Source organism: Bos grunniens, chromosome 15 (assembly GCF_055505025.1).
Source record: "Bos grunniens cultivar Pamir isolate PY7600 chromosome 15, Bosgru_T2T1.0, whole genome shotgun sequence".
NCBI lineage: Eukaryota > Metazoa > Chordata > Mammalia > Artiodactyla > Bovidae > Bos > Bos grunniens.
This window is the reverse complement of record NC_141179.1, coordinates 2254187-2269805: the sequence shown is the minus strand read 5'-3', so window position 1 is coordinate 2269805 and position 15619 is coordinate 2254187. Positions and strand designations below refer to the sequence as shown.

Below are 15619 nucleotides of genomic sequence, written 5' to 3'. Positions count from 1 at the left end.
TTTCTCCCGGCAATCTTGATTCCAGCCTGTGCTTCCTCCAGCCCAGCGTTTCTCATGATGTACTCTGCATAGAAGTTAAATAAGCAGGGTGACAATATACAGCCTTGACATACTCTTTTTCCTATTTGGAACCAGTCTGTTGTTCCATGTCCAGTTCTAACTGTTGCTTCCTGACCTGCATACAGGTTTGTCAAGAGGCAGGTCAGGTAGTCTGGTATTCCCATCTCTTTCAGAATTTTCCACAGTTTATTGTGATCCACACAGTCAAAGGCTTTGGCATAGTCAATAAAGCAGAAATAGATGTTTTTCTGGAACTCTTCTTGCCTTTTCCATGATCCAGCAGATGTTGGCAATTTGGTCTCTGGTTCCTCAGCTCTGCATATCAAAAGGTGACACTCTCCCCCACCTTTCAACTCTGGTATGACCCAATGATTTGTTTAGGCCAATATCATGCAGCAGAAGTGAAGTGCCAGTCCTGAGCCTTGGCCTCAAAACACCTTGAGCATCACTTCTTTCGTTCTTGAACTCCTGCTATCTGCACTAAAATAAGTCCTGTTAGATGATTAAACACCATCAGGAGAGCTGAAACAAACCTCTCACCCCAAACCAATATCCAGTTAACACCCCAGGAGCTGAACAGCCTAGCCAACCTGCAGCTGACCATGAGAAACCACCCAACATCAGAACTACCCAAATGAGTTCAGCCTAATTGCCTCTAAAATCATAAACAACATGAGTCACTAAGTTTTGGAGTGGTTTATTAGACAGAAACAGCTAACTAAAATGATTTTGAGCTCCAAATCACTGCGAATGGTGACTGCAGCCAAGAAATTAAAAAACACTTGCTTCTTAGAAGATAAGCTATGACAAACCTAGACAGCAAATTAAAAAGCAGAGACATCACTTAGCCAACAAAGGTACATATAGTCAAAGCTATGATTTTTTCAGTAGCCATGTAGATATGAGAGTTGGACAATAAAGAAGACTAAGCACCAAAGAATCTGCTTCTGAACTGTGGTGCTCAAGAAGACTCTTGAGTGTCCCTTGAACAACAAGATCAAACCAATCAATCCTAAAGGAAATCAACCCTGAATATTCATTGAAAGAACTGATGCTGAAGCTGAAGCTCCAATACTTTGGCCACCTGATGCAAAGAGCCAACTCACTGGAAAAGACCCTGATGCTTGGAAAGATTGAAGGCAGGAGGAGAAGGGAGAGACAGAGGATGAGATGGTTGGATGGCATCACTGACTCAACGGACATGAGTTTGAGCACTTTCCTGGAGATAGTGAAGGACTTGGAAGCCTGGTGTGCCACAGTTCATGGAGGTCACAAAAAGTCAGACATGACTTAGTGACTGCACAACAGCAACAACAAATTACACAGAAACAGCTAACTAAAATGACTCACTCCAAGTGTGCCTACCACTTCAGAAATGCAGCAATGAAGTTTCCTACTACAGTGAACCAACTGAATCCATCTATAACTGGGACAGTGTTAAGAAGTTCAAAGCTCTTCAACCAAAGCCCTGGAAGATAGTAAACTGATGCTTCTTTTTTTTTAGGTCTCTTACTTCTAGGAACCAAGAATGCACCATCCATAAATAATACTGGCTATCTTCAATGCTTACTTCTAGGAAGTTAAACTCTATTGATCTTAAATGTTAATACTAATACCAACTTGCCTTTAAAATAGCATTTTACTTTACATATTATTAACAAAAAAAGAACTATGAAGCATATGCAGAGCAGATAGCATTACACTCATTTCACAGATGAGGAAATCAAATCATAGTGTAAGTTAAATGACTTTCACAAGTAGCAAGTAACTAAGCCACAATACTTATAACTACATCTATAAACTTTCAGTACTCTTTCTCCTTAGAGCTTTTATGCTAAAATTTTGGGTCAGTATTGGCATATCGCTTTTTAATGTATTCTTTAATTAAACTGATGAAGTACTGTTTCCTTTCTTATAAAAGTCGGGCTAAAATGACTCAAGGCTTGTTTTAAGAAACAAAATAATGCATGAAAAGCATATAGCATAATCCCTAACACAAATATTAGGCCCCTTGCCCCCACTCACCATGATAAAGCTCTCTTCCAGCCTTGACAACCTCAACCCTCACAGCATTGAGCATCACTTGAAATGATAAATATTCACACAATTAGTATCAGCAAATTCATTTCTATGGTAGAAGCATTTATTTCAATTATACAAAAATAACACTATTCCAAACTCAAGGTAACTAAAATGTATATTTTTGCCTTATATACCCATACTCAAATGCTACATATGGTTTCAAGACATTCTTAAATAAACAAGAATCAATTTAGAATCAAGGTAGTATCTGTCAATAGAAGAGACTTACTAAGGCTACATATACTGGAAATGGGAAAATACAAAATGATCTCATGCAGTGAGTCTCAACTTTAGTGTGCATCAGAATCATCTGGACAGTGGAAAAATTACGTTTAGGAGACTGAAGGCAAATCACCAGATTAAGTAAACCCTGGGTCTCAGAATAAATACCAAAACGACTGACTAAAGATACAAACTCTGTTTCACAGGGAAGAACAAAGACAAAATGCATCATGATATATGAAATCAGTCATTTACGCAAAGTGTGAATTCTCTAAGCCTCAGGTTCAGGAATACTACTACTCTCAAGACTTTTTCTACAGATTAGGTCAGATAGTGTGCAAGAGTGCTTCCCTAATTCATAATACACCACTACTATCATTATTTCATCACCATCATTACTATTGGATACAGAGGACATTCTCCCCCACCCCCATTCCCAGTTCCAAATAGTTATTATCTATTTTAAAAATCAAATGACCACTTACTGAGTTCCAGTTCATTGACTACTGGCACCATTTTTAAACTGGTAACATTCTTACTAGCTTCAACCAAGTATATTACGATTTCAATACATGGTTGAAATGACAATTTTTATCTAAACTACTGGCTTAGTCAATGGAGTCACAGAAGAAAGCATAAAGCTTACAAAAATGTGTGCTGTTTCTAAAGCACCAAAGGCTAAATGAATGAACTGCTTTGCAAAGTAACCCACTTTAGATAACCTCTGATGTTGCCTATATTCTTTTCTGACTCTCACATTATCTACAGATGGAAACAAAGGAATAAAACATCTATAATCATCATACCTACAGTCAATATACTATACAGTACTGTTTCATAAAGTTTTGGGCCATTTAAGTAATTCCCACATAAATATCTGCGGTTTTAACATTCTGAAACTGAAACATAGCTAAAGAGGTGCTCAGCCAGGCTAAGATAGGGTTCTTCAACTTCAGCAATATTGCTACTTTGGGTTTGATCATTCTTTTTAGGGGGGAGGGTGGAAACTGTCCTGTGCATTGCAGGATGTAGGCATCCCTAGCCTCTATCTACTATATGCCAGTAGCAATGTGCCCAACTTTCCAATTCTGACAACCAAAAAATGTTGCCAGACGTGGCTAAATGTCTTTGAGGGGCCAAAGTCACCCCCAGTTGACAACTACTGAGCTAGAATTTTATACAGACATAATTGTAAACTCTGAATCCATAGACTATACAAGACTATGTGTAATTTTACTAATTTAAAGAGTATAGTACAACAATTTCTGCTATATTGTTTATGCTAGGGCACATAGTTTTCATAGAAGACTTAAGCATATAATTATCCACAAATAATCATCTTTTTCTACTGAAAACACTAACATTAAACAGGGAAAAAAACAACAATACAGCTAATCCTGCAATGATTTTTAAACCTAAACCTGTGGTTTACAAACATTTGATAAATGGAGACCTAGATAAATCACTGCAAGTGTCCTTCCTTCTGAATTCGTAGTCTCTCTTTCTCTACTTGTAAGCGTTCCTTTTCAATCTGCAGCTTCTCTGATTCAAATTTCAAAAACTGCAGCCTATCTTTTTCCAGTTGTAAGCGTTCTCTCTCAAGTTTTAACTTCTCAGTTTCTATATCCTGTGGTTGATGTATGGACTTTTCCCCTTGACCAAGTTCACTTTCCAAAGATGGCTTCTCTGAGTTGACTATCTGTAACCTCAGCTTCTCTCTTTCAATCTGCAACCGCTCCTTCTCCAGCTGAAGTCGCTCATGCTCCATGTCTAAATGTCGCAGCCTCTCTTTCTCAATCTGTAGGCGTTCCTTCTCTACCTGCAGTCTTTCAGCCTCAATATCAAGCCTTCGTTTTTCCAATTCTAATTTCTGTTTCTCTATGTTTACAAGCAAATGGGGCTCATCATATGCAGACCTAGATGGTGTTGAGTTCAGAGTAAAAAATTCATCAATGTGGGGGAAATCAGGAAGTTCATTTTCCCTCCTGGAATCTGGTATGACTGATGACAACATTTCTTCTTCCTCTTCAATCTCAAACTAAAAGAGAAAAGTAGTTCTCAGCATTTATTTATATTCATGGTTGTTAATTTGTCTAGGCATTTCTTTAAAGCTTTCTGTATTTAAGAACACAAAACCATTTATTTTGAATTTTGAAAAATATTTACAATTGTGTGACATCATTAATAATGTACAGTTAAAAGAGTACATTGAGATGAGAAGAGATTAATGACAGTAAGATAGTAAAAAATGGAATGACTCTGTTATGTACTATTTTTAAGTTAGCTTGAAAATCTGGGAATTTCTTAACTGTTCTTGGTCTATAACAAACTCTCATATCAGAAATGAAGAAATAAAAAGAGGGTTCACATAGGCTAATACTTACTTCAGGACTCTGGGGATCTCTTTCTTCCTCTTCCACCTTGACCTCAGTTAAGGATCCACCTGCATCCCTGAAATCTGCCACATTTTGCCAATCAAAATTTGTATCACTTCGGAATCCAATCTTTTCATCTATCTCTTCAGTGAGAGAGTCATCTAAATCAGATGTGGGAAGGGGAAACCCTGAACCAACTAGCTTAATGTTTGCCTTCATCTTCTTTCTCTTCATAAGGGCTCGCCAGTCAAGGTACCTTCTTTTCACTTCTGTCCCTGTTCTCTGTTCTCCTTCTCCTACAGCATTCACACACTGTGCAATCTCCTCCCAGGCCATTCGCTTCATCACATTAATTGTTGTATTGAGCTGCTTGGAAAAAATTACTTCTTTCCTTTTCGTAATTTCTTTCAAAAGGGTCTGAGTTTCTTGTACACTGAAATTGCTTTTCCTTTTCCTCTTCAGTTGCTTCATTTTCTAACTTAAATGCAGTTTTTACAGTAAGGAAAGATGTGAAAACAATTTGAGGAAGAATTTTTCTACAAAGTACAAAAATCAAGGACAATTCCTTGTTAGTACTTTGTTTAAATCAGAGTTTTCCATTCATCTAGTAGCACAGGCAGGCTGGATGATGCCTAAAAAGAAAAAAGTAAAAATCAATCAGCCTGCAACTTTTGCAATATACTTCAACCCAATAAGTTATATAATTTAAAAACAAACAAACAAAAGCCCTCTTAATATGGCTCAAAACTGACTGCATTTTCTGTCTCTGCCAGCACTACTGCAATCCAAGCTACCATCTTCTCTCACCTAGGCTGCTGTAAAGGTTCCTAACTAACTGCCAGTATTCAGTTAGTTAGTTAGTTAGTTAGTGCCAGTATTCACTCTTGATCTGCTCCCTACTTTTGCTCTCCCCAAATCATCCTCTATATTCTAACTGCAAAGGCCTTCTTTAAGTCACCCACTGTTGTCAATCTCTTTCTCTGTTCAGGGTTTTTGTACACACTATTCCCTCTGACTAGAAAATAGATTATTCCCTATTTGGCCTACTTAATCCCTCCTTATCTTTCAGCTTGCAGATTAGACATCTGCTCCTCAGTGAATCCTCTCCTGACAATTACTCATTTTCCTCACCTAAATGTTACACTTGTGCTAATACACAACTAAGAGTGTCTCTTTCCCATTTCACTGTTAGTTTCAGAAGACAGCAACATTTCTGCTCACCATAATGTCTCCAGAGTCTAGCAGGGATCCTGGCACATGGCAGGCATACATATTATAAACACTTTTGAATGAATAAATGAGTCAACCTGCCAAAGTGACCACTAGATGTTAAAAAGCAAAAAAATATAAGACTGAAAGAGGGTGTACCTGAAACTTGTTAGAAAGGTAAACTTTTCAGGCCCCACCCCAGACCATTTGAATACAGCACTCTGGGGGCAAGATCTGGCAATATATGTTTCAATATGTCTTCAAAATGATCCTAATATATGCTAAAGTATGAAAACCATGGTGTTGACCCACACCAGTAAACAAATGCTTTAAACACCTGATTCTTTCACACACTTTGATTTCAAGTCTTATACAAATGTATCTCTTTGGTGGAATCTAAAGCACATTCAGATCCTCAATACAATAGCTGGTAAATGTAGTTATTCTGCTATCTAACCTTTGCATTATGGGAAGGCACACAAACAAACTGGAAAAGATGCTGAATGGGTCTTTTCCTTGGTAAAGAGATTTTAAAAGTATGTAAAGAGGAACAAGGGCTTCCCTGGTGGCTCAGCAGTAAAGAATCTGCCTGCCCATGCAGGAGATAGATGTGGGTTTGAATCCTGGGTTGGGAAGATCTCTTGGAGAAGGAAATGGCAACCAATTCCAATATTCTTGTCTGGAGAATCCCATGGACAGAGAAGTCTGGGGGGCTACAGTCCATAGTGTCACAAAGTTGGACATGACTGAAGTGACTTTGCACGCACACATTCACACAAACTACGTTTTGTGACTTCAAATTCACTCACTGATCACTGCTACGGAGCTTCTTTTTTCCCTCCTTTACAAAATGAGAGGGTAGGCTGTTAAGGTGCCTTCCTGCTCTATCATTGTAGGATCATAAACATTTCCTGCCAATAGAAAAAAAAATACCAATCTCCATTAAATTCCATGTCCCATCATTAAGTCTGGATAAAGTTCTATATGTAGCCAGAAAACTCTCCAAAGTTTCAACCAGTTATGTTTCACTCTACCACAGTTTCTTCACTGAAAAACTTTAATATTTGCCAGTTTAAAATTTTTATTAGTAGAGTGAAAAATATTTCTCTGGTAATTGACAATATAAATAGTATTTTCTACTGAAGCACAAGTATAGTAATTAAGGTAACTAAATTTAATCAGTAAATGCACAAATCTTTTCTATCACTGTTAAACCTCTTCTCTCCAGGGCTTAAAAGTGGATGCAAATCCCTTATTTCTAAACCCTAATAAAAAAATATTTTTTATTAAGATTTCACTGCTTGTATGCATTTTTTCAGGTTTCCACTAATACTTATTCAACTGACCTTGTGTGTGTCTAGTAACATCATCAAAAAAATGCTCACCAATGCATCTTTTTGTTCCTAACCATTGATGTACAGTAACCATCTCCTGAACTACTCCTTGATGCTAAAATGAAGACCAGAGAGAACTAAAAACTTAAAAGAGCAGAAAATAAACCCTCAAAAAGTTATTGTCAATTTCATACACTCACAAAAAGGGCAGAGCAGGCAAAAACAGGAAAAAAAAAAAAAAGATTGCAGCAAACTATTCTAAAGCAGACTTCAATTACTTGAGACATTTAATAATAAAATTGAAATCCACTAAATTAGAATGTATAATCAAACAGTGGTAGCACTTTTGATCCTGTCTTAGGCAAATACTGCCATTATAGTCAAATATAAGCCTCTTGTCACTAGAGTATAAGCAAACATATTCATACATTAAAAAAGCATCAAAACAGACTGTGGCTCAGTGGTAAAGAATCTGCTCGCCAATGACCCCCTGGAGGAGGAAATGGCAATCCGCTCCAGTATTTATGCCTGAAGAATCCCATGGACAAAAGAGCCTGGCAAGTTACAGTCCACAGGGTTGCAAAGAGTTGGACACGACTGAGCATGCACACATTTCAAGGCACAGTGTAATGCATATAAGCACAAGTTGTGCAGTCAGATGCCTGGTTGGAATCCCAGCTCCACAACTTCCTAGTTTTGTGCCTTAGTTATTTTAATTTCCCTATGTGCAATTCCATTTGTAAAATAATATTATTACTTCATAGAAATACCATAAGGATTAAAGGATTTAGTAAAATATGAAGAATAGTTCCTGGTATACAGTAAGTTAAGTTCACTATTATTGCATGAAAGGCAAATCTCTAAAGAGAAAGGCCACAATAATATTGGTATTGTTCTAGTTCATAGGTCAAGTGGTAAGTCTGTTGGTCTTTATTACTATGCTTTATAACATTAGGAGTACATTGGAGCCTGCTGATATGAGCTGGTGAAGGTCATTGTACACTTCCCAACTCCATATTCAGTAATGTCATGTTGGGAACTAGAAACTGGCCAAGATGGCAGTATTTACAACACAGAAATGGACAAATGTTACAAACTAGTATGTTTTTCTTTTCAGTGGTCAAGGACCTTGTTTACTGGTATACTTAAAGCTACATAATTTTTCCATATTTCAAATATTACCTAATAAAAAATAAGAAAATGTCATGTTTTAACATCTGATCCTACAACAGTTTAGTGAACATTCTAGAAGCCGTGTAACTTTAGAGGATCTCATTTAATTAACACTGACCTAACATTCTTTATGTAATTCAAGTTCTTAGTTGAGCTGGACTGGTATACTACTTTTCTCTAGAGGCAACTGAAGAATAATCAAGAAATACTATGTTTATGGGGCTTCCCTGATGGCTCAGACCTTAAAGAATCTACCCACAATGCAAGAGACCTGGGTTCAATCCCTGGGTCAGGAAGATCCCGTGGAGAAGGGACTGGCAACCCACTCCAGTATTCTTGCCTGAAGAATTCCAAGGACAGAGGAACGTGGCTACAGTTCATGGGGTTGCAGAGTTGGACACAACTGAAAGACTAATGCTTTCTTTCTTCACTATATTTATAAGCAACATAAAAAAGGAACTGAAGAAAACTGATTTACACATCATTTGCACATCATTAAACCAGCCCCAATATACATCTCTTTAGTACCTATAGGGCCATTGCATCACATTTCAAAGAATTAGTGCAAACTTCATTTCCTCCTTCCTCTACCATTTGCTCCACCCTTATGGGGATCTAGAAGATGGTACCCCACCTGCTCCAAAGGCAGTATCTTCAATACATAACACTGTCCCTAATAGGAGGTAAAAATACAACATAAAATAAAAAAGTGATTGGGGGAGGGGAAAGAGCAGAAAATGAAACAGACAATAACTCAAGTAAGGTAAGCTAGCAAAACACACTGCTATGGGCAAAGTATATATTTAAAAGAAAAAGGCAGCCCAAGTCAATACAGGCAAAAAGCAGTTTATGAAATTAAGTGAAGACCTTAAATTACCTACCCTGTAACTATACTAAAGAACATAACAGTTAACAAGTTATACAAAATTCTGAAAAGAATATTTTAAATAAATAGGCTATGAAGAACTACTTAGGCAGTATGAACCAATGAGGAGCAGATATTAAAAATATATTTTAAAAACAGAATCAGCAGGTCAGATGTCCTTAAAAATAGAAAAGATTGCTAAAGTTACATCAAATTCCATATCAAATTAAGGATGACTTTTTGTTTCCAAAAGATACAGAATGTTTCAGATACTTAAATGGCTTTTTGAACCATTTTAAAAGCACTGTCATATTTAAAAGGTAGAAGTATGGTAAAAATATAAATATTCAATAAGGGATTATATGAATAAACTACAGTACAGCCACATAATGGAATACAATACCCAATTAGAGTATGAATATGGCTTAGCACAACATTATTAGTATGTTAATACAAGCCAACAAAATCAGAAAAGGAATATGTATGTATGTCTATGTTGTATACATATTCACAGAAGCTCAGTTTTCAACCTAAGAACATTTCTAGACAGAACATGCTATGCTCTACAAGTTCACTCACTCTGTCCACCATCATTCACCAGCTCTAGAGATCACATATATGGTCACTTATCTCAGTCATATAGCTGTTTGTTGGCCTAGCCACATGCTTCCACTATCAGGCTGTTATAATCACTTACTTTACATTAGAAGCAATAATGGATCAAAGATGAATATACTATTTCTAACAAATAATCTATAATCTATTAAAACATATATGCATAAAATTTACATGAAAAACTTATAATGGAGACTATAAACAGAAAGTTTTGAATAGAGACTACCAAGGCTTGTATATTAATTCCACTACTTAGAAGCTCTATGATCTGAATACATTACTTAACCTTTTAAACTTATTTCTTAATTTATAAATGGGAAAAATAATAGAATACTACAATATTTTGAGGAGTAAATGAGACAACCCAAACAAAAAGCGTATAATATCTAAGATATAATAAGCCCTTAACAAATATTAGCTATTATCTACTTCCTGGTACAGTCTGGACACAGTAAATGAATACTTCTTTACTCGATGAATAATGTGAATGTAAGACAAGTGCACAAAGAGAAATACTAACAAAATATCCTGGGTGTTCAGAAGGCGTAATCTTTGGTTGGACCAAGGAAAGTTGTCAGAAGGAATTGGCATTTGATTTGGAGGGACAGTAATACATGGCAGAAGTATCAGGAATCAAAGTTAAATAACTAGGTTGGGGACAAACGTCAGGTTGGCTTGAAAGGCCCTACTCTTTGCTAAGAAACTTACTGCAAGAGGCAAATATATCTGAAAATTCATATTTTTTTGAAATTCAAGCAATATGCCTTTTATATGGAAGCACTGTTACACAAACTATAACATACAAAATACAAGTGCATAGTAAACAATGATTGCAGTTGCCCACAGAATCTTAATTTAGATAAAAATCTGTAATCAGATATTGCTGCTCTTAGAATGTGAGATCAATTTTGTAATGATAGAAATAACAATCCTCTTAAAACTATGCCTGAGTCAATACATTCTTAAAATTTGGGCAGCAGTTTCTATTATTCGCATATTCTGTGCACCACCCCCCCAACAATTTGCAACTCCGTATCTCTACCCTACAAAAGTGGTATCCCTTTGTCTTTGACCTATGTCCCTAACCCTTTGTTCTATACCAAAGTGATGGAACTAGTTCACTGATAAAATGCACTTTTTTTTTTTTTTTTTTTTTAATTTCTGGCTGACAGGAATGGCTTGTGGGAATTTCCCAACCAGGGAATTCTGAGCCACAGCAATGAAAGCACAGACCCTATCCACTAGACCACTAAGGAACTCTTGACAAAAGGCATTTGCACTTTAACACACATTTTCTACCTGACTGAAATTGATATCAAAATGTATCTTAGACTTCCGGTCAGTCATGGCTTAATTGTGTGAAAATCTTTGACACCTTCTGATTAATGTAAGATAGTATCCAAATCAAAGCAACCTTGAGTTGATATTTGGTAGCTATGCTTGCATGAATAGAAACTAAGCTATGTTTCCAGGAATTTTTTTCTCTCTTCTCCTTTACATTTTTGTACTCATTTAACGGTTTGGGTTTTCATCATCCATTACTCAATAATTTTACTCAAATATATCAAGCTCCTACTATGTGCCAGGCACATATTCTTGGTGCTGGGGCTAAATACTTCACAAAATATTTTTTAAAGCCATTTTAGATGTCAAATATCATCCCTTTTATATTGGTTGTCTTCCGTATCTTTACAAGAGGGAATTTAGTAGTTGCAACCTCTAAAAATTCATAGTTCTTTCACACCCAATCTCAGAGAACAGCCATTTTCCTGAAATCCCATTTCACAATCATTCTTTATTGGGTGGAAATAGGTGTAAGTAGTTCACTTGCATAATCCTTGTGAAGATGTACCACCAAAGGCGTATTACACCTGGGCAATTTTTTTCCAAGGACTAACACTTGAGAATGAAGTTCCTAAATACTGTATGATAAGACAGAATTAAGAGGTCTAAGGAAAATCGAGCATAAATTCTGGGTCCAAAAATTTTTTTTAGGTAAATTCATTAGATTGTTCAAGAAGAAAAACATCACAAAATCTACAAACTTCCCCCAACCCTCTTTGAAGTGGGCTTCCCACCTCCCACCAACACCGGGCACTACTGTCCCCACTATATTCTTAGAGGACATTCAACTCCCTGCCTGTAACTCGTGGTAGGTAAATGACTAAAGTTTACTTAAGGGTCTCCTGTTATCACATTAATAAAGTACCTTTCACTCCCATCCTCTCCCTTTGGAACAGCCCCTTGGGAGAATCCAGGAAGGCTGAGTTCCCAGGAGGTCATCCAGGAGGAGGGGGCGCGCCGCAGACTCGGCCACAGCCACGGCTGCACCTGACAGGATATAGGGCAACCTGGAAGAGAGTGCTCGCTCCGCAAATCAGAGCCCTGACAGGGGCCTGGAAACTTTCCCAGCCTTGCTCCAGAGGCCTGGGCCCTCCCCACCCTCCTAGGTCAGGCTGCAGCGGCGAATGCTATCTCTCCTGAGCGTTGTGGTCCGCGACGCCGCGAAGCCGGGTCCAAAGCCAGCGGCGGGGTGACCGCGGCCTGACGCCGCCCCGCTGGCACCTACCGTCCGCGGAGAGGCCGCCACCCTCACAGCCTCTTTCGCGGAACCGCCGCTCACCTGCAGGCCGGGAAGCGCCACCCCGCCGTCGCCTCGGGTGTGTGTGGGGCGGGGTGGCAAACAGAGATGCTTTATCAATTCCCCGCCCACGGACTCGGCCCGCCCCTGCCTCTACGCCATTGGCTGCCGTGGCCGCCGCTCGTCTAACGAGGCTCGCCCGTTGGCCCGGAGAACGCTGCCGTTCTGGCTGAGGGCCCGCCCGGGTCCGGCCTCACAATGGAAAGCGCGTCCCAAGCCGTTCCGGGTTAGTGCCCTGACTCCGCCCCCCGTGACTCGGCCTCCCGCCGGAGCTCCTTGGCGACGGGCCCCGTCAATCTAGAGCACTGTGAGGAAGGATTGGCCCCGCGCGGTCGCCGGCTGCGCAGTTCTGCCCGATTGGAGCACAGTCAGCTTCATCTCCAAACCATTCCTGTCCTTGACCCAAACCTGTTAAAAGGGCAAAGAGGAAGTCGGACCCTCGCATTTCCTCAGCAGGTTCCGAACCCAGCATCACCTTCTGCTCAGCCAGTTCATTTCAGTTCAGTTCAGTCACTCAGTCCTGTCCGACTCTTTGCGACCCCATGAATCGCAGCACGCCAGGCCTCCCTGTCCATCACCAACTCCTGGAGTTCACTCAAACTCACGTCCATCGAGTAGGTGATGCCATCCAGCCATCTCATCCTCTGTCGTCCCCTTTTCCTCCTGCCCCCAATCCCTCCCAGCCTCAGAGTCTTTTCCAGTGAGTCAACTCTTCGCATGAGGTGGCCAAAGTACTGGAGTTTCAGCTTTCGCATCATTCTTTCCAAACAACACCCAGGGCTGATCTCCTTTAGAATGGACTGGTTGGATCTTATTGCAGTCCAAGGGACTCTCAAGAGTCTTCTCCAACACGGTGACCTAATTTTGTCTCAGTCATTCCCTCTAAAACTACCCCTCCAAAGGTCACTGGTGATTTCCTTGCGGCTAAATCTAGTCATCACTTCTCAGGTCTTATCTTACCTCCTCATAAATATTTGACTTGTTGACCTTTCTTCATTTGATTTCTATAATGCTTACCCTGGTTTCCTTCCCTCTCAGTTCTTTTCTCTATCCCCTTTGCAATTGCCGAGGCTTTAGCTGCTATCTCAAGTTCTAGTTCTAGTGTTACTAATGGGTCTGTCTTTCCATTGCCTTTGTTCAGGCCTCCATTGAAATCCTCAGTTACATCAGTAGCATCCTTACTGGGCTGTCAATCATACTGCCAAGAGGACTGTAGTCTATTCTTCCTACTGAAGCTAAGACAAGCTGCTTACAGGTCACTAGTGGAACCATACTCACGATAAAGTACAAACTCTTTACAAGAGTTTCTTCTGTTTTTCTCTCAGGCTTCATCTTTCATCAACATTACCCCTCTTTCATTTACCTTCTTCCTTACCCCAATTACCTTGGTTTCTTTCAATTCCTGGACTTGAACCAGTGGCCTTGGTTTTAGTTTGCATTGCATTGTTTCCACTCAGAATGATTTCTCCCTACCTATTCCCTGCTATGCCCAGAATTTGTTTTAAAAGTTATTTTCCAAGTAAGCCTTCCTTTCTCTCCATTCACCCTATCTCCACTTACAAGTTGTCCCTCTAATGTAGGTTTGCCAGATAAAAGACAGGATACTCAACTAAATTTGTAGTTCAGATATGTAACATAATTTTTAGTATAACCGTATCCTATGTAATATTTGACATCCTGTATTTTTATTTGGTAAATCTGCCAACCCTACTTCAGAATGCTCCCACGGTAGTTAGCTCCTTTCCTCTGACAGCTCTTATCACATATTTCAGGTGGGTAGGTCTTCCTTGTCCACTGCTGAAATTTCTTTTCAGTGCCTAAAATATAAGAGGCACTCAAAAGAGTTTTCATAAATAAATAAAGGAATATTCTGGGTGAATTGTGAATACTTGCTCAATATTCCTGAAGGAATTCTCTTCCATAAAATAGAAGTACTTATGAAATAATGCTCTTTGAAATGTAAACAGTTTTGTTTTTGGAAAAATATGACATCTTGTGTTTTATAATTTGGGGTTTTGTTTGTAGTGGACATTTTCTGTGTGAGTGTAGTGAAAAGGCAAAAGAACAATCCATCGTTATTATGACCAGACTCTTTCTGACCTTTTCAGAGTCTGTCTACTATTTAAATCTATTTATTTACCTAAGTAAAAGGGTTAAGGCCTAGTAAGTCAGTAAGTATTAAGAACTTTCTGCCTTTATGTCATGAACTCTTTAAGCTTCCTCCAATTACCTCAATCTCTTTGCTGATTGAGAGGTCTTTTCCAGATACCCTCTCTTTTTTTGGTCTCATCTGTATCTTATCTGAGTAGGCACAGAGCAACAAGGGAGAGATGAAAGGTAATCCAAAATGCTTAACATTAATATTAGTACCCCATTACTAACCTGATAGTCTTCTTGCAAATTTGATTTTTGAGATAATAATTTCAGGCAAGAAAATTGACCTAATACTTATTCTAGAACTGAGTTTGTTCCACTGTAGGAGCCACTTGGTAGATGAGCCCTTGAGATTTGGCTACTACAACCGAGTAACTGAATTTTAATTTAAAAACTAATACTCAATTCAGTTAATGCATAATGTCTAAGTATGTTTGGGAAACCTGAGTGATGTGAATCTACTTTTTCAATTATAAACTTTTTGATATATAAGTACAGATTTAATATTGCTGATAAAGAATATCTGAATTGAGATATGCTCTAAGTTTAAAATATATACATGATTTTGAAGATTTAACATAAAATGTAAAAAATCAGTGTCACACTGATCATTTTATATTTAGTATACGGAAAACTTGGAATTATAATATATTGCATAATTATGTTAAGGAAATATATTATTAAAATTAATTATACTTGTAAATTTTTTTTATTTTTAAAATGAGTCTAATAAGAAATTTAAATGTATATATTTGAATAGTATAATATTTCTCGGAAAATGCTGTACTAGACTGTGCCTGGCCATAGCTTATCAAAAATTTCAGAGTGGAAATATAGTTGTTAACTAAAATCTACCTATTTCACTGTGTATTATTTAACCAAAAAAATC

The 15619-nt window shown here is 38.3% G+C and overlaps 1 protein-coding gene across 3 annotated transcripts; it reads right to left on the bottom strand.

Moving 5' to 3' along the window:
- Positions 1–2181: 2181 nt before the first annotated feature.
- Positions 2182–12603, bottom strand: MSANTD4 (Myb/SANT DNA binding domain containing 4 with coiled-coils). Of its 3 annotated transcripts, XM_086338840.1 has the most exons (4): positions 12559–12603; positions 6758–6859; positions 4749–5371; positions 2182–4402 (listed from the first exon to the last, which is right to left on the bottom strand). In XM_086338840.1, exons 3-4 carry the CDS (start codon positions 5208–5210, stop codon positions 3827–3829), a joined length of 1038 nt encoding a protein of 345 aa, XP_086194966.1. In that variant the 5' UTR covers positions 5211–5371; positions 6758–6859; positions 12559–12603; the 3' UTR covers positions 2182–3826. The 3 variants fall into 3 exon arrangements, with proteins under 3 accessions (XP_086194966.1, XP_086194964.1, XP_086194963.1); XM_086338838.1 differs by lacking the exon at positions 6758–6859 and having other exon boundaries at positions 12145–12603; XM_086338837.1 differs by lacking the exon at positions 6758–6859.
- Between the last annotated feature and the right edge of the window lie 3016 nt (positions 12604–15619).